Raw genomic sequence first — 20,169 nt, 5'->3', positions numbered from 1 at the left:
AAATTCCCGGGAACTGGTACTCAAAATCTCCTGTCACAAGAAATGAAAATACACGATTGAAGCCTGTTACCATATACCATCTGTATACAACCATAAGGCAAGCCGTATACAAAATCACTACCCTCAATATTTAAAACTTAGCTGTACATGCATACAAGAGTAGATTGAACTAAACTTTGCGTAATATCTTCGTAACTCAGCATTCGACGCTGCCTGTACCGTGACCTATATTCACATCTATTCCGCTAACCTATTACTGCGTTATATACCTTTGTGTAGCCCATTGTACATAGACAATATATTAATCTCGCAGAAGAAAAAATATCTGGTCTTATTCTTAAGATTTCGTGAACACGCATGCGTTGGTATTAAGCTCCGCCTTCAAACGAAAGAGATAACTGTCACTTTCGTCTTTCAGCCGTTCGAAATCTGATTTCAGGGAGATTGATTTCAGATAAAGAACGGAATAGGAATAAAATCTTTTTGTTGAAAGAGCCATATCAAGTAAATCACTCTTTTCATAATATGAACATATATTTAAATACATTTTAGGTCAAATTTTTTTTGACATTAAAAAATATAAGAACATTATTAACTATTTGTCATCAACAATTAGCAGATCTTGTATTTGACAAATGATAAGCATGCTTAAACACTTTTTAGAAATACATAAGTATTATTAAAATAAACAACCACCATAAACACAAGTTGCTATGGTGCGAGAATCGAATCCTCAATCATTTGAAACTAAACCTCTAGCTCACTGATATTGTAAAATATATTTAACATCCAAAAATTACGCACATTGACTACAATAAAATTAAAATAATTTCAATCTACATTCCTGTTAACAAAAGCGGTGTTATATTTAATTAATATTAATATCGTTAATTGTTACGTAATTCCATGGCTCACAGCACTTCTACGTGAGGTAATTAGCCGAAAAGCACTGGCGAAAAGTTGAACAACGTTATTTCGTATTTAATAATAAATTGGCGCGAATGAAGCGTGCTGTGCTGCTTTCCGTTTTGGCGGGAAATATTTTACTCATTATTTTAGGTTATGAAATAAACTAGATCTTTTGTGAGCATACATACATTAAAATTGTTGAACTTTCTGCTGGTCGTCACTCTATTTAGCATTACTTTGAGTAGTATTTTACATACTATTTCAATCACGCATAGTTTCAGTTGAAATGTTAGTGCAGAATTTATTAATAGTTCCTGTCGAGTTTAGGTAAATTCGAAACAGTGATGGTAGATTTGTTAGATATGTGTCTTTAATTTTAATAATTCAAAAATACTTGTATATTATTATATACTATTGTATTATTGTAGACATTAATTAAGTGATTGTAAATAAAATTGTATTGAAATGAAATGAAATTAAAGCTCAGGCGGCTATTGCTGAGGTTGTAACTAGATAATATTTTATATTAAAAGAGATAAAAATATATATCTATAAAGAACACGTAAGAATACAGTAAACAGGTAAAGTAGTAGGATAAATTTATTCCTATGCCTTTGATTTCATTCAATTTCAATTTGTTAAATTTGTTCATATTTAAATATGTCCTCATAGATTTCTTTATTAAATTCGAATGGCAAATAAGATGACCCCCTCCTGGTGGTAAGCAGTAACCATCGCCATTATATGTAACTAAGATGTCAGGCTTATTATCTTGTAATTTTATAACACTAATAGCTAGACATATTAAATTGGTTGTTTAAACACAACCACAACCAAAGGTATTCCTGATGAATGTCATTTAATATTTAATTCAGACAAAAAGACTGAAATATGCTAGTTTAATAATTAAGTTCACAACATTAAGATTAATAACATTAAAAAAACTAATACACCTTCTGCAACTACAATTGACACAAAAAAATGAAATTTTAACTTATTTTGAACAAAAAAATATAGATTTTATAGAACCAATCAATAATCTGATATTATTATACAAATTAAATTTAAAAATTTCACAATTTTTTTAGTAAATGTGTCTTGAAAGCAAGTTGTTATTTGTTTGACCAATCCAGTAAAAAGTTCTACATAGATATTGTAATTTATCTCATCCATGCCACCAATTGAAATAAAACTTAGATTTCTTGTTAATATTAATGTTGTTTTCTAATTTTACGTTTTTATTGGTTTCCTCTTCTTCAGGGTGTTCTTGGGGTGGTGATGAGATACAATATGGTAGTATTATACAATCTCAGACACCCAATAAGTAGAACTGGTGGAAGGAGGGAAATAAAATTACATGGATTAAATAAAAAATATCATGTTGTATGAAATGACAATAACTCAATCACTGATGCTTTATTTCCTGTGATAAGAAGCAACATAAGAACAAATTGCAATACCTAAGTGTAAGAAAAGGCAAATTCGAAAATTGAACTCTTTCACCAAACTTCTTGATTACTGTAGCATGTTAACGTTTAAGATACTAATGTACCACAGTAGTCATTTCTAACTTAGAATGTGGAGACATTACAAGAGAAAGACAATTACCAGAGAAAGTTGCATGCCCTACAGTGGAATGGTTATGAATTGTTGTACATATATATAATAATGTTTGCATTTTTTTTTAATACGTTGTCAAACACGTATATGCTTATCTGATGATAAATGATTATTGTACCCTATGGACGCCTTGGGTCTCACGAGTGCATTGCCGACCCTTAAGAAACCTTAATATATCCTTGTAGAAATATAACTTTAATAGACTAAAATAAAACCTAACTAGACCTTGATAATGGTAAAGGTTTGATTCTCGGGTAAGTCAATTAAATGGTAGATACTAAATTAGGTGTTCATTATACATTTAATATAATAATAGTTCTCATTTATGAGTAAACATAATAATTCATTTTTTTTCAAAATTTTCTAGTATTTATTTAATCCTGATCGTACCTTATAATAGTTTATCTAATTATGGAACTATGGTTAAATATTTATATAATACAATGCTTCGTCATAGTTCTTTATACTTTTAGGTTATATTTTTTATAGTACTAACTTCATCATTTGCATTACAATATTCTATGCAAGTTTCAAGGAGTGAATTCATATTTTTCCTAGTACAAAACCTATAAAGCCGCGTCCCCATCTTCTCGCTGTCTAGTGATCACTTTTTTGTACTTTTTCTACAGATTTCAATTCATTACACACTGTAACTAGACGAAAGTTGCCGTTTTAATTAAAGATATTCACTGAAAACCCGCCCCTGAAGCCTTAACTCACTGAGACGTGGTTGGCTTATTTTTTTTTCGACACACTCATTCCCGCCTCTGCGACCCTCCCAAACAAACAGTGGAGTACTTTCAAAACAAATTTTCCGATACACCAAAACCAACTTATTGTGGTGCATATATAATTCAAAATTGTATATCAAAATCTTGGACATATGACGTTACGGTGCTGGAATACTGCTTTCAGTTCATTTCATGAAAGTGGAGACAGGCTCGCTTTGAGTCAGTTGACCGCGGAGCACGCGAGAGACAACATCAAGGGTAATTTTACGCGACTCGTGAAATTACGCGGAAAACTTTACGCCGCACGTGAAATTACACGTTAAACTTTACGCGACACGTGAAGTGTTGTGCTGTGAACATTGCTTTCCTTTCTATTGCAACTACAATAACTAGTGAATAACTGTCAGCATATTAATTTGGTATGTATGTATTATTAATATTTATTGATAGTATGAATACCGTAAAATATTTATGTTAATTATTAAATGATATTATTACTTTTGAAGACAGTGAATTACCGAACTTAGATTTATTAATTAGGACCAAATTAATTTAATAAATATACAAATTAAATAATTAAAATTTAACAGGACTTAAAAATAATTATAATAAATATATTTATGATTAATAATTAATTATTTTTTAAATAAATAATATCGGCTCAATAAATTTATTAAGTATTTTCCAATAAAATTTTAGTATAAAACACTAAAATTTTATTGGAAAATATCGGTGAAGTGTTGAAATTGTACTTTCAAAAATTGACTTTAAGTATGCGACTTGAAATTTATATAATTTTATTACCAGTATGTATATTTTGAATATATAAAATTAAATAAGTTCTTGGAGTTTTTTATAAAAAGAAATCCCGAGATTTTATGAAACAAGTAATCAATTCTTGATAGGTATAGGTATTCAGAAGAAATATTGTAAAAGTTTAATATTACTTTATATTTTTTATAATGTTGAAATGAAATAGTTTGTAATTATTTGAAAAGGAAAAATTATTATAGTATTTATGTTATTATACAAAATATTAGTTTAATATTACTTTAAGAAAATAATATTATACTAATACTTTACTGATTTCAATTAATCAGTAAAGTATTAGTGTAATATTATTTTATATTATATAAATACTAAAATGTATTTGATTGTGTATTATTATTAAATAAATAATTACAATTATTTCATTTCAATATAATAAAAAATTGTAATAGAATTCTTAACATCTTAGTATTTATATAATATAATTAATTCCAGTTCATTTCTCATAATTATTCAAATTTATCCGTAATATCCCATAACGATTATTTTCGTATTTCAAATTTCGGTGAATTTTAAAATATAAGTTTTTAAGCGTAATAAAATTAAAAAATGTTACCACTAAAAATGAAACTCAATCAATAAAATTTTATTCTAAATATTCAATACCATATGTAAATTAGTGGGTATTAATATGAAATGAAGATATTAAATATCAACTATTTATTTTATTTTTGTTTTTTTATTATTATATTTAACAGCAATAACGTTTTAATTATATTACACCTGCGCAACTTCGTTTGCATCATACTTACTTGACATTTATCAGTATATTTCGCCGAATTTCCATAATATAATTTTAAATTATTGCCCATATGGTATTATGATGTATAAGCTACAGTTCTGATGTAAAGTTTCATCAAAATCCATTCAGTAGTTTTTGCGCGAAAGATTAACAAACATTCATCCATGTCAGTATGTATCTATCGATACATACTCACATGGATGAATGAATGAAATGAAATTATACTTTCGCGTTTATAATATTAGTAAGAATAAGTAGAGATTGTGAATCTAAATAATAAGAATATTGACTTCAGTTATCCGTTAAAATCTAATGGCAAAGAAAATATACAAGCCAATAATAAGTAGTTTTTCTCTTATCTGCAAATGCTTTTTGAATAGTAATATAAATGCGGTTTTATTGCGGTCATTACCACAAAGCCTGCATCGGAATATTAATCAATTGTACCACAAATTGCGACATTTTCTCACATTTACTTTGTATTAATGCGATATTTGCTAGAGTTCTGTCATATTATATTGAATATAAACAGACAAACAACAAATTATATAAGTCAGATATAGCTATATATACGTGATTAATACGTATATTAATGATAATTAAAATACAAATATAGAATTTTACAGCGTCATCTATTATATCAATAGAGACAGCGTATTTAAAAGTAATAAAAAAGACTTAACTTAGAATTAACTATAATTACATAAAAATTTTCAAAAATTTATTTAATTCACATATTTAAGAACATGCTGAGAAGTTTCATACCTCCGTCTGCTATTTTTACTAAAAACCATAAAACAAAAATTGAGAGTGTCATGTGTTCGTGATTTTACTACTTTATTAGGCACTAGCTGCTCGCACGGGTGTACTCGTATTATATATATAAACCTTCCTCTTGAATCACTATCTACTAAAACAAACCTCTTCAAAATCCGTCGTGTATTTTTAAAGATTTAAGCATACATAGGGACGGACAGACAGTGGCAGCTATTTTGTTTTATACTATGGTGATGATATGTAAAAATTAGAAAAATAGACGTAAGAATTAATATATTTACTTTACCCTTACTATCTCATAAGGGACCAATAAAACAATGTAAAATATTCATAGAATAAGTAAAAAATAATCATAATAATAGTAAAAATAATGACTAGTTTACGTACATTAAAATACGTGTATGTAATATGTATAAGTATGTGATTATCTCCTCAAACTCAGACGGAATGTCTTATTGTAGTTATTATAATTTTTTTACTATTTAATTTATATATTATATAAATTACGTGCATATACGTGCATATTTTTTAGGACGGTTTTTCTAAATCTAAATATATATAACTCAAAGGTCTGACATAGTGATCTATCAACGCACAGCCCAAACCACTGGACGGATCGGGCTGAAATTTGGCATGCAGGTAGATGTTATGACATAGGCATCCGCTAAGAAAGGATTTTAATTAATTCTATCCCCAAGGGGATAATATAGGGGATGAAAGTTTGTATGAAACTTTGTCAATTTTAAAACGATCGGGCTGATACTTTGCATGCACAAAGCTACTATGACGTAGGCTTCCCCTAAGAAAGGATTTTGATAAATTCCACCCTTAAGGGATAAATTACCACATAAATTACCACGAGCGAAGCCGCGGGCAAAAGCTAGTCTTTAATAGTTTGATTTAAAGATTTAGTTTAATGTTTTCAATTTCATTAAAGGAAGTCGCATTGCTATAATAATGTGCAGTACATACTTACTAGAAAATTATATTTATGTGTTCAAATAATCTAATGATCATCATTACACGTGTAGTATATTTATCCATTCACGTAATATCGTTTGATACCCACTACATTAAATCTATTTCACAAATGCCTTGCATGACTCATGGACATAGACAACACAACCTGTAATTTCTTTAAAATACATTATTGATTTTTAAATGAACAAAATCGCATTTATTATTATCAGTTGAATGTATTCATATTTTTATAGTATAGAGCTATTGTAATAAAACACAAAAAATAGTATCGGATTTCTAATAAATATAATATTGAAATATTAACAATTAAGGGATTTTTAATTGGAGGCTAGACTTGTCTCTAGTCTTCAGGAACGTCAACTTATGAATACTACGGACTTTTTTTTCGAAATTAGCCGTTAGCCGCAATTAGCTTTTATAGCTTCACTGAATTATTGAGGACAGATGACATTCTAAACCCGTGGAAAGACTGATGGGGCGGCTGATGGCCTGACGGATACGACGTTAGCCTAAGGGTATCGCTAGGTGTTCGAGCCTCGGCTCAAATCGTCTTAATTTCGATCCCCGTTTGAATTGAACGGGGAATCAATCAGAGAGAAATACTACAGATGTTACGTGATAAGGTAATGTTACTAATCATATACATAGGTGATAGTTGCCGTTAACCGTCTTATGAGACATCTGCATACTTGTCCTCCTTTTATATAAATATAAGCGAAATTAAAGGTATATTCGTGGTGCTGTTCATGTATATAGACCACTGTTACTACTTACTATTAGGTGGTCATCAATTAGTCTACTATTCCAGTTATGTCAAATAAAAATAAAATTTAATACGATAATGTACTGATTTCATAACAATTTGTGGAAATTGTGTGAATGTTTTAAAAGTAACCCACCTGTTTCGAGTTAAGTTACAAATTCGTTGAAACAATCGGCAACTTCGCAATTCCATGTCTACCAACCGCTGTTGAGTTTCTAAGACTTAACAACTTTACACTGAATTTGAAAACAAACTCTTGTGTCGGTTTACGCAACTTTTTTATATTATGAATATATAGGATATTAAAGAAAAGTATGTAGGTAGATATTATATCTTATAGATTTTACGTCGCAATTTTCGTCGTAAAAAAGTCGTTGGCTAAGTTACCCCTAACGCTCACCATTTCAGCCCTCAAGCAGCGTTTCGATATGAGAAAAGGCAGTGAAATTACAGGATAAGAGGCATGGAATGGCAAATCTGAGGTAGTATCACGGGCCTCACATAACAACGTTTTTTCAGTAGTTTTGTCAACTTGATTGCCATTCAAATTACTTAAAAAAATCCACATACCAGGGCACATGGTATCATTAGTTTCTCAATAAAATAAATTTTGTTTCTAACTCATCTCAAATATACACAGTGCTTCCATAAACTCTAGATAGCAAGCAATATCTGACAAAATAGACTATCCTATCATGATGATCATGATCCGATGAATCCTATGAATTTTAACAATATTTTCTTTATTACCTTTCATGGAAATTAAGATGTTAGTAGAAATTTTATAAAAAAACTAGTGAAATTCGTAGGGCATTTTTATTTAATTAAAAGAGTTTTACAGACGGCAATATTATCGCTACGATCTTTTAAAAATAACATGTCGAAGGACATATATTCATATAGAGCGTTTGGACAGAACCTATTCTGGTTATGACAATGTTTTTTTTTATTTTCATGAAACTTTTATATAAGTAAATTTCAACTAAATTCTTATACCTATTGGCCTTATATCGTTTTCCATACAGTAAATTGTATTTATTACATCACAAAGAAAAATATGAAATAATTGTTCATATATTGAATAATAATTCATATTTCGAAAGTCCAATCGAAATCTATGCAATTAAAATAAACGATTTTTATCCACGTGGGTTAGCTGATGTCAATTTTCTCTGATCCCAAAGTCACATATAGTATATTGAAGGAAGGTCCTGAAGAAAAATGGACCCTCGGTGAAGAATGCTTCTTGCGTTGAGGTGGCTGTATCGTTGATCAAGGTACCGTATACATTTTGGAGATCTGGATCTGTTAGGAAAATAATTAAATTCTCTATTACATTTATTGCTATTTTTTATATAATGGAATGGTCAACAAACTGACTGCACGCCTGATGGTAAATGGTAAAAATCACTTCCTCCGTATATGTAGAGCGCCAAGGTCACTGCGTTAAATTATAATACTCGGGATTATGATCTTCTGCCTCTAAGCCCTGCAATTGTACTGCTAATGGTAACCCTAAATAGAATAACACCAAAAAGACCAAAAAGATAATTTATGATGCCTATGTAATCCTTTAAGATGCCATTCCTGGGAACTAAGGTAATATGATTGTCCTATTCTCAATAGAATTATATTGCCATAGTCCCTATATTCCAGAATATAGTTTGCAAAGCTACTTGACAGTAGAAATAGGTAAGAAATCATGTAGTAAGGATTCAAAGACGTCGCATTACATGAAATAGGTATAATAGGATTTTCTCAGTAGAAAATATTTGTCCATTAATATTACGCTCTCAACTTCAGGTCTCTGGCGTCTTTTGAAATTCCATCAATGAGTGTTTACGCAAGAGGTTTATTTTAACGATGATAATATATATATATATGTATGTATAATATACAACTACATATTTTTTTACATTTTATATCATAATAGTAAAATAGTCGAAAAATCTAAAATAAAACAGATATTATGGCTCGTCTGTTACGAGTCGTAGTATGATATTTAATAGCCTTCCTCGGGAATTGGACTATCAAATGCCTTGACTTGCATAAATGGTTAAAATGTTTCTAAATAATTTGAGTATAATAATAAAGTTTATTAGGACAGATTATATTATTTAAAACGTATTAGGAGTAGAATCTATGGATTACAAAATTTACATTAAGATGTAAAATAGAATGGAATATAGTATATTAAAAAAAAAAAATAATTAATTAAAAAAAAAATTCAAATGTGTCATAAAATATTTTCTTTGTAAAAAGCTTATTATATAAAATTGAAGATTTATAAATGATAATAATGTTTTTGTAGAAAATATCTAAATTAAAATTCATAGCGCTGACAATGTTATCTGATTGAACAGAGATTAAGTGCGTAGCGGTTTCTATGTTGATTGTCGCATGCCTAATCCTTGTTGTTAATTAAATATAAGTAAATCAATGTTTATTTAAAAGAGCAACACACAAGTTTCTTGCTTATTCTTCTTGTGATGAATCTGCATTCCGAATAAGCGGTAGAATAAAATGAAACTTGATTATTCAAAAGTGCTTATATTAAGTTTATTTGAATAAAGATTATTTCTATTTCTATTAGCCGTCCCGGCTTCGCAAAGATGTATTAGAATTTTTTTTCTTTTCTTAAATTTACGGCTTGTTCTGTACTATAACACGCATGTGTTATACATAAAAGCCTTCCTCTCGAATCACTCTATGTATTACTGAAAACTGCATTAAAATCGATTGTGTAATTTAAAAGATATAAGTGAACAGACAACGATGACGAATTTGTTTTATACTATGTATAGCTATACAGCTATACATCTTTACATAGCGTATAGCTCAACTACCTGAATACACGTAACTTATTTATTTGTCATTTATACATCTACTGTATTCATCTGCCACGTTTAGATTTTTTTAGCCAATATACTAGTATAAATTTTATTACTTAATGGATTTATATTATTTTATTTAATTCGGCTACCATCAGCATGTGTAAGATCACAAATAATCAGTGCGCAAACGTTAGCACCGCTACTGGAAGCGTTGTGGCCTTCCCTATTAACACAGATAATATATGCTATTAGTATAGTACATAGATCGAGTTCTGACCGTTATTGGATCTACCCATAATTACGACACGACCTACAGTCGTAGCCTGGTCACTAGTGGTCACCGAACACTCAACAATTCCAAGTTATATCCGAACTCTATTAATTACTTGTATCGACACGTAATTAATGCAGTTCGGATATCAAGCAAGCCTCTAACGCAAGACATCTTTGTTTAGACGTGAAACACGCAATATGGGTGTAGATCCAATAACGGTTGGAATTTGATCTCTAATAAGAAAGGTCATAACGCTTCCAGTACCAGTGATCAGGTTTCTGTATTGAATATCTGTGGTCTCACACACGCTAACAGTGGCGGTATTAAATAAAATAAATAAATAAAGTAAGTACTGAAATGGACTTACGTAAAATAATATTAAATTCGATAAATATAGTATAGATTTACCAGGATTTGCATACACGCGAGGGCCGATTGTATACGATGGGTTCCCATCAGTGATGTATGAGGTTATCATTGCGTTCTGAAGATCCAGCCCATGTTTGAATGGTATTACTGCAGTAATTATAGTAGGTCCTGAAAATACATTAAAGTTTTAAATAATGTGGTGACTTACACCATATATGTATACTTTTATAATATAATATTATTTAAAAAAAGGATAAAAATAAATATGTAGCCAGGTATCGTATCTTAGTCGCATTTATTTTAGATACAAGCAGCTTGATTTGCAAGCTGCGTAACGGTTCAATTGTTGACACTTGGCTGTGAAATTACAGATTACTACGCATATCCAAGACAATATATTATTACATATTAAATAATATTAAATAACATGCGCAAGTTTGCCTACGTCACAATTCCCATTTTTGCAACATTTTTGTTTGAAGCTAGGCTATAACATTATCCTATAAGTCATAGCATAATGTTATATAACTTATAACATTCCTCGATATATGTATAATATGATAAATGATATTTGCTATGGAATACTAAAAAAATTGTAATCGGTTTAATAGATCCAAAGACTTACAACCTTACAAACTCACAAACAGCAAGGAGGTAAGTTTGTTCGCCATTCTAATTAATAAAAAAGAACTTACTGAGTTACAAATTAAGGTTCAACATACCATAAGTGACGTTTGAAAAGTCACTGGTGACCAACGGCTCCTTGCCCACACGATGGAAGTAAAAGTCACTCACTTCATTGTATTTTCTTATCGCTTTAAAGTTTACGGTCATTATTAAATTACTCGTATTCTTGTTGATGCTATATTAAATAATAACAAAACGTTAATAGTCAAAAGTGTATAATAATGTATGCAACTGAAGAGCTATGAAAGTTAAATAAGCTAGAATTAAAGCCAATAGCGATAGGTTTTCTCTCATGTTCAGTCGCAATGATTGAAAAGATAATAGACAAACAAGTTTAAAGGCAAACAATATTTATCTAGTCTCAATTTGAACCCAGACTTTAACAATAAACAAAAAGTATATATGCGTGTGTGTAATATTTTTTTTATTGATTTTGTATTTTTATACAGAGTTAAAAGAAATGTTCTGCACCCCTTCCTATATAAGGAACAAGGATTACAGAAAAATGTTTTTTACAGAATTTCTTTTTTACTTTGTTGGCTTGTTCATACGAATAAAATGGATCCTTTTTTTGGTGAAAATCGAGTTTTCAGTTACGTGTACATACTTTAAAGCAATCTTGTTTAAGGAAAATATGACTAGTGTGTATTGTTGATATTAGTTACTTTAACTTATGCACAAAATTTCATTGGATTTTCGAGTTGGATTAGTCAATGTACAAAATTGTCATTCTAATAACCTCAAATAAAGCAACCTCAACTAAAGTAAATAATTTAATACTTACTAAAACGTTTCAATCGGTTCGTTCAACCCCCATATCCTTGTTTTTGATAAAACTAATGTTATATTGAATTTAATTAAATTCATAACTGAATACGGTCTATATAAAGGCTCAGGAACATGATTATAAGACACGGCACAATTTGATCTGCTTCTAAAGAACTGGCGTATGCAATTCAAATCATGGGTGCGACAGGGGTGTATAATATGCTCGTCGTTATTATCATTTAGAACTTTCTCACGGTAACTATGTTCTTGATTTAGTTCGTTTAGTATTTCAGAACTTTGGTTATATTCCTCATATAAATCTCTGTCTATTAGTGACAGATTATGATCAGAGTATCTGAAATTCTCAGATGTTTCTGAAAAAATTAAAAAATCATTGCATGTGACATATATGGTCGTTTATTGTGTTATTTGGCTAACATCTGGCGGGTTATATCTATGCTTAAAGCAAAATGAAACAATGTTTCATTATTCTCTTACTAAAATGTCGAAATTATATGTTGCCTATGAAAGTATTTAGAAATATACTAAATAAAGTGTTAACTTATTTACAATTTATTGGAGAGAATCTTTTTTATTGTAATTTATAACGTATATTTTTTTAATGCTGATTTTTTTTATCAGTAAACTGCTTAGTAAACGATAGATAAATCTGTTATTGTAAAGAACAAAATATATCTAAATATTATTATTAATTTACAATAAAGATTGTTTTTATTTAATTATTATTTTCAGAGGTTCGTTACATCACCTGCTAATTTGTATTATAGTTTTTCTACATCTCAAATAGTACCTGTATGCAACTGATTTACATTATGGCGCCAAAATGTAACAAACACAGACAGACAAAGAAATAAATAAATAATGAATAAATTTTACATTTTTAACATTAGTTTAAAAAAGTTTGAATTATTAAGAAAGTAACTCGCTCACCTGATCTCAATCGGTCAATAAAACAGTACAATACAAAAATGAAAAGTCCACGCACAATCATATTGATTTTAAACATTGGGAAGCATTCGTCATAATACTCCTATTATATATGTAGATTGTGCATATCGCGTGACTATGATATTTCAATGTTTCCTCGATGTACAACATAAGCAATTAGTATTTACAATTAGTTTTTTGTAACGAGCGCAGCACCGTCTATACAATTAATAACTTTATCGCCAACAACAGAGAGTTCAAAATATCATAACTGTTGAAGATGTGTAAAAAATACCCATCTATTAATTGCTAACCTAAATGCATTTAAAAAAACATGATTTGATTAGTTGTCGTAAAAATCGTTTTAGGGCCATAATTCACTGTCTTACATTATGTGAAACATAAATAAAAACATAATCTTTCAGAAGATTTTAATGATATCAAATTATTAAAAAAGGAAACCATTGCATTTTATGCATTCAAAGTATAAAATAATATAATAAAATAGTATAATATAATGGATAGAAATATAAATATGGATAGAAAGCCTGAAGAGAAATGATTTACAAGACGACGTTGTAGCCGCAAATGACATTTTGAACGAAGATGCGAATAAATGACCTTGCTTCGGTTGCAAGAGCATTCCTTACAGTCAATTCAGGGTTGGCAATATAGGACGCTATATTCTTCTGCACAATGGGCGCTGAAAAGAAAAATTATTATACTTGAAATTAATATGTGATATACTGACGGAGTAGAGTTATAATACATATAATAATTAAACATAGTAAGCATAAAACATACATAAACTCTAATATGACAGCTGACAGGGAAATGTGGAAGAAGATATTGCCCACCCCAAAAAATGTTATAAAGTAAGGCAAGTTAAGGCATATTGATGAAAACTTTTCATTTACAAGATCTGAGAGATGAAAGGTTACATCAAATAGTAGGTGGTAGCTGCAGAACAAAGCGCAATCGCAAGTACATGAGTAGAAAATGCCAAAATATTACTAGGTCAGTGTAGTTATAGATTATAATAATTATAAGATCTTATACAGATTAGAGTGTGTGTTTTAGAATCTACTTGTGAATTATCTCAGGTAAAAGTTAGACTATAGTTTTAAGTTAAGACAGTATTCAAAATCTAAGATTTTAGGTGTGCCCTGAGTTGGTTGATAAGAGAACGGCGCTTGAATAGATTTTTACCGCTGCCAATGTGGTAAAATCTACAGTCAGTGAGGGGGCCAGAATTAGACGAGAAAGTATTATAAGAAATATAGTAATATCAAGAAAAGGCGCAACGAAGCGAGTACGGAAAAGTTTGATAATGAATTGACGATGGACCATGGTGGTGCTAGAATAGCTGAATATGTACATCTGCCACTGCTCTCAGATATTATATAAAAACATTTATGCACCATTTGTCGTGCATAAATGTTTTTATATAATATACGTTTACGAATGGGAAATTAGCTACTTGCTTATTTTTTTATTGGAAAATGAATAGCTTGCAATGTAATAAATAAAATTAACAACTTGTGAAAGCAACAACAGATTTTCAGAAAAGTAGCAAAAGAAAAACAAAATGGTTTCTCGCAGGTAATTTCAAATTTAAATTATTTTTATAATACTCATCTAATTTACTGGTATTACGTTAAAATTGATTAATATATAATTAGGATTATTAAGTAAGAATATTGTAGCTTCATTAACTACCATCCTGACATATAGACAGCAAAGATCGGAAGTTCTAATGTTGTTGTATATTAAATTATACTTCGGAATCTCCATAAAATATTATTATATGTTAAAAATTTTGATCTTCAGTTTAATTCAACAAAATGTAGGTTAACTATTGCATCAACTGCGGTAGGAAACAATCATTGTTTCTATCTGATAAATATATTTTTAATTATTTTTACTAGATAAAAAGGTTTGTTCATAATTTTTAGGTAGAAAATAGCTTTATTTTTGCCAATTCATTCATTACATTCTTTGTCCTGCAAAACTCGGGGGTTTTTCTGTGTCTCCTGTAGGGGTTTGTCTGAAATTATATATATAAACTTACATGGGTGTGTATAAATTCCCGGTCCGAAACCATATGCTGGGTTTCCTTCTTCACTGTACGCACTAACTACCGTATACCGGAAGTCAATGGTTGGTAATAAGGGAGTAGTGGTAGTTATTAGTGTTCGTCCTGGATAAAAATAAAATTAGCATTAGATTTTCTATACAAAACCATCAAAGATTAAGTTTTTAATATAAAGCATTGTTCCACCAAATATTAGAAGCAAATACAATAATATTTTATTAAAAAAGTGTTGTTCAAACTCTTATAGAATTAACAATTATCCAAAATTATAAATGCAGCCATGATTTAGACGTCAGTAACGGCACCATATGAGTATACAGACATTACATGATGACGTGATGTCGTGATGCTGTTCCTGTGTATAGCCAAGGTTTACCAAATAGATAGCCCATCAGCTAATTTGCCATTGCCATTGCAAAAATATTCATTACAAATGTATATTTCGGAACTTAACCTGCCAAGCGATCCAAGTTTCCTCATAGGGCCTGCAGTGTTCAATCATCGACATGATATAGATACTTACGATATATTACGCGGGACCAATCACTGGTTACAATTGGCACTTGACCTTTACGATGATGGTATACAACAGATTTCTCTGTGGCGACATCAATTTTTTTAAACGAAACGGCGAACACCATTTGATTTGTCCGTTTATTTAAACTGGAAAAAAATATATAGTCATTATAATAATTGTTCTATCCTATTACTTTAAATGAGAATTGTTCTGAGGTCAGTGTGTATCAATTTACGGCTTTTTAACGATGTTATTATATAATTATATGATAAGTAAGTTTTCCACGACATAGTTTTTTTTTTATAAAATAAAAAATAGCATATGTTCCTCGTGATAACATCTAACTTTATATTTATTAAGATCTTGTATAATAATATACATCTCAGGACAATTCATACAGCACCATCTAGTCTCAAGCTTAGCAGAAACTCTGTTTGCTCTGCTGCTTTTCGGCCATGTATATTACACAGCTGATATAAATACATTTTGTTTGTAAATACATACATAATATACATAAGAAACAACAGGACCGATACAAACAAACATACTCATGAATACAAAATGGTACAACACCACCGTGTTTAGTAGAGAGACAGTAGAGACAAACTTTCACATTTATAATACTATGTGTGACCCCTACTTAGCTAGCTTCTTTTTAAATAAAAATGAAACTGTGGTCTCGTGACAATCTATTTTCAGCCGTTTAGTCTTTAAATGCCAATAAACCGACTGACATATACAATTTCTTATTTATAATATTAATGGTGAACTAATTACAAAATATTTATATACACGTACTGGAATTCGTTAATTTTTCCATTCAAACCACGAATATGGCTATTAACATCAATGACTGTCATATTAAAATCTATAAAGTTTAAGATATTGCTATCACGAAGATAAGGGTCGGGAACACGGCCACGGGGTGGGGTGCAATGACGTCTGGAGGCAAAGAATTTCCTAATGCAGTCGAGGTCATCGCGGTCACATGGTCGGACGATGTCATCTCGATCATCATCGTACGGGACTGGAAAAAAAAACCATGTGAAAAGTATCGTTCATAAAGGAACAGGTAACTTTCTTATTAGTATGTCTATTTACTGTATACCTCTTTACTCGACTACCGCGAAGAAAAAAGGAGTTATGATTTTGACCGGTATGTATATTCTCTTCTAATAATATCATATAAACAACAGATAAAATGTCTACCCACTTTCTTAGTCTCTTACTGCAAGCTGCTTCGTATCATATTTAGGAACATTATAAAGAAATAAATGACAATAACACACACAAGTTTATCATGGCTGAACACTTAATAGACTCGGGGTCGAATCACTAAATAAAATTTCACTTTCAATTTAGGTCTCTAATTAATTGTTAAAGAAGCAATTGGCGTTTACATATTTACAAATATCAAAATTTCAATAGGTTACGTTAATAGACGTTTAAAGTTGTCCAACACATAGAATCCTGTTAGGTATACCTATACGTAAAAATAAGTGCAAAGCAGTATTGAAGTATATCGATATAAAATATATATAATATGTATTGTATATATATATATATTTTATATATATAAATATATATATATATTCTATTTATTTTTATTACCTATTGTATAATGGACAATTACAATTGTAGTTAATATTAAATACGCCACTTGAACCTAATAGGTTGACACCTCGAAGTGAATATTAACTTATTTATATTTAATTAGTATACCTCTGAATATGCTATCTGGTAATTCGTAACGGTATAAATATTTTTTATTATATTTACCTGCTCCCACACTAATAAAGAAAATAGTCAAAAGAATCCAACACACTTGACCACTCATGTTTGTAACACAATAATTTTATGTATAGATGTAATAAGGGATGTTTTATATGTACTGTACACAATCGCGTGTTAATAGGTGTGGGTTTAACTCAGCTGCTAAATGGTTATCATAATTTATTCACAGCTATTGATAAATAATGATGATATCATTAAAATTAAAGTGGCGACTGATGCTGTAAGGTTTTGTCTATAGTTCAAACGAGAAGTGTACATCAAAGTATTAGTGGAAGATGAGCTAAGCCTGTAACAATCCGCTACCCATTAAGATGACCGCGGTAGTCTAGTCGTTTAACACCAGTTTACTTCTAATGGTCGCGCGTTCAGTTCCTCGCACTAGCAAACATTTGTACCTATGAATATGATTATTTGTGTTGGTATAAGTGTTTTCTAGTATAAAACTTCTGAATTGTCATATTTTTATTAGTTACATAAAATCTACTTAACTTAGGCCTAGATCACGCTATGAGAATAATCCAAGGTTATTATTATATAACTATTGTCATCCGCTTTTGGCATCTTAAAATAATTGAGCATCTGAAAATTCAGGGTCTCAGATTTTTTTTATTCTTATAAGAAAATTTCACCTAAAAAAGTTCACGTCATTTAATTTAGATAAATTTTTAAGAGGAAAACGAAAACGTTATCCGATGGTAGTTAGATACATCTTCACAATACAGAAAGAAATAAAATCTGAAGAATTATAATATAATTAAAAATCAGTTCTTAATCATCATCGTCACCACTGCTGAACATAGATCTCTCCCAAGGCACGGCACTTGATAGGACCCTTAGCCCTTCTCGTCCAATTATTGCCCGCAACCCTACGTATGTCGTCACATGACCTAGCTACAGGGTGCCCTACGCTACGTTTGCCAGAAATAAAAAAAAATCACTCACATAATAATAAACTATTGCCTTATACATAAAACATTATAGCATCTCAGTATTTACTCAGCCCCTTAATACCGTAATTGTTACCAGATAGCCTTACATTGTAATTAGCAGGCATGCATTTGCTTATATAATTATTTGATTAACCAAAATGGAAATATAACATTTAAAGCGTTTCCAAAACTTAATTGCGAGCAATTTATTTTTTAATAACTTATATTTGTATACAAATTACGTTTGATAATCATCAATTATGCTTGATTGATGGTTATTTTTTTTACTAAACTTCAACGCACACAATATCAAAGGTAGTATTAACCATTTTCTACCATTCAACCATAGGTGCTGCAGAGAATAATTATTGGCATTGCAAATATAATAAATTATATACTAAATTTAAACAGAAGGCAAAGTATATACCTAAGGGATACAATAATATATTACATAAATAATCATATCGTCTTACCTTCATTATCCTATCGTCTTAGGGGTTAACGAGGAATACTGTCTTCCTACCAGCTAAAGATTTTAAGTAACCGGAAGTAAAATAGCTAATAAGCTGACAGCTGGGGAAACGGATTGTTAGTAATGTGGACTAATAATCCCATTACTAGCAATGTACCGTGTTTGTTTGACCGCTACGTGGTTTCCCCTGGAAGTAATCCTTGTAGGAAAAAGCTGACGGCTCACCTGGTTGTAAGGTAACCGTTGCCTACATATATCAAGAGCAGCATTAACATCATTCGACGCATATAACACCCCTTATGCGTTGCTATTCAGAGGACTACCTCTGTACACTGTCATATTTATTTATTCCGGATTACAACCATATTACATATTAGTGAACAACTTATGAACTATATGGTATTAGTAAATTATATCATCATCATCTGCTTCTTCCTTGTCCCTTTTATTTGGGGTCGGCGTAATATGTTTTTCTCTTCCATTCCTCCCTGTTCGCAGCCATCTCGTTATTTACTCCCCTTCTTGCCTTATCAACTTTCACACAGTCCATTCATCTCTTTTTCCGTCTTCCTCTGCCTTTATAACCATCCACATTCATATGTAACAGCTCCGTTAAGATATGATCTTCATTCCCACCTGTTTCCTTCCTACTTGTTAGTAAATTATAATATATAAGAGGACTAAGATATTCTAGCTCTGTATACTGTTATATAACTGCTATATCTCACCCTTAAATCGAAACATAGCTTACAACTATTTAGTGAAGAAAATAGGAATAGGTAAGAGAGAAGAAAAATGTAGAGATACAATAACATACGTGTAAAGTTGGGGCGGATCAATGGTACTTTACAAGAGACTAATAGAATATTTTCAATATACATTTCACAACTTTATTATAAGTAATTTGAACCTGTTGGAAGTTAAAAGTGTATTGTTCAAGGTAAAGGTGAATTGTGTTATTAAGCCGAGTGGAGGCGTATTCAAAGTCATAAAAAAAACTTATAAAAACCCAAGAGTTAGAAAAAAATTGTTGAGGTGCCATACTAAGACAATATATATTTATAATATGCCATATGGTATAGAGTATCTAGTTGACTCTATTAGTTCCAGTAAATTGTTATCTATGCTTAC

General features: G+C 30.2%; 2 protein-coding genes across 3 annotated transcripts in view; one reads left to right on the top strand and one right to left on the bottom strand.

Annotated features, from left to right (window-relative positions):
- Nucleotides 1-3,495: 3,495 nt before the first annotated feature.
- The window catches only part of LOC131853974 (carbonic anhydrase-related protein 10), a 61,566-nt gene continuing 44,892 nt past the window's right edge, over nucleotides 3,496-20,169 (top strand). For both annotated transcript variants that reach the window (XM_059205078.1, XM_059205077.1), the window contains exon 1: nucleotides 3,496-3,679. The gene's annotated coding sequence lies outside the window, so the exon portion shown is untranslated. The remainder of the gene's footprint in view (nucleotides 3,680-20,169) is intronic.
- On the bottom strand, nucleotides 8,514-17,680 carry LOC131853926 (uncharacterized). Its single transcript, XM_059205016.1, has 8 exons — nucleotides 17,623-17,680; nucleotides 16,642-16,870; nucleotides 15,850-15,989; nucleotides 15,303-15,431; nucleotides 13,799-13,934; nucleotides 11,551-11,690; nucleotides 10,868-10,996; nucleotides 8,514-8,656 (listed from the first exon to the last, which is right to left on the bottom strand). The coding sequence occupies exons 1-8, from the start codon at nucleotides 17,678-17,680 to the stop codon at nucleotides 8,514-8,516; spliced, it is 1,104 nt and encodes a 367-aa protein (XP_059060999.1).

Source organism: Achroia grisella, unplaced genomic scaffold, assembly GCF_030625045.1.
Source record: "Achroia grisella isolate CSIRO2021 unplaced genomic scaffold, CSIRO_AGI_Agris_v1 utg918, whole genome shotgun sequence".
Lineage (NCBI taxonomy): Eukaryota > Metazoa > Arthropoda > Insecta > Lepidoptera > Pyralidae > Achroia > Achroia grisella.
This window is presented reverse-complemented; position numbering and strand designations above follow the sequence as displayed.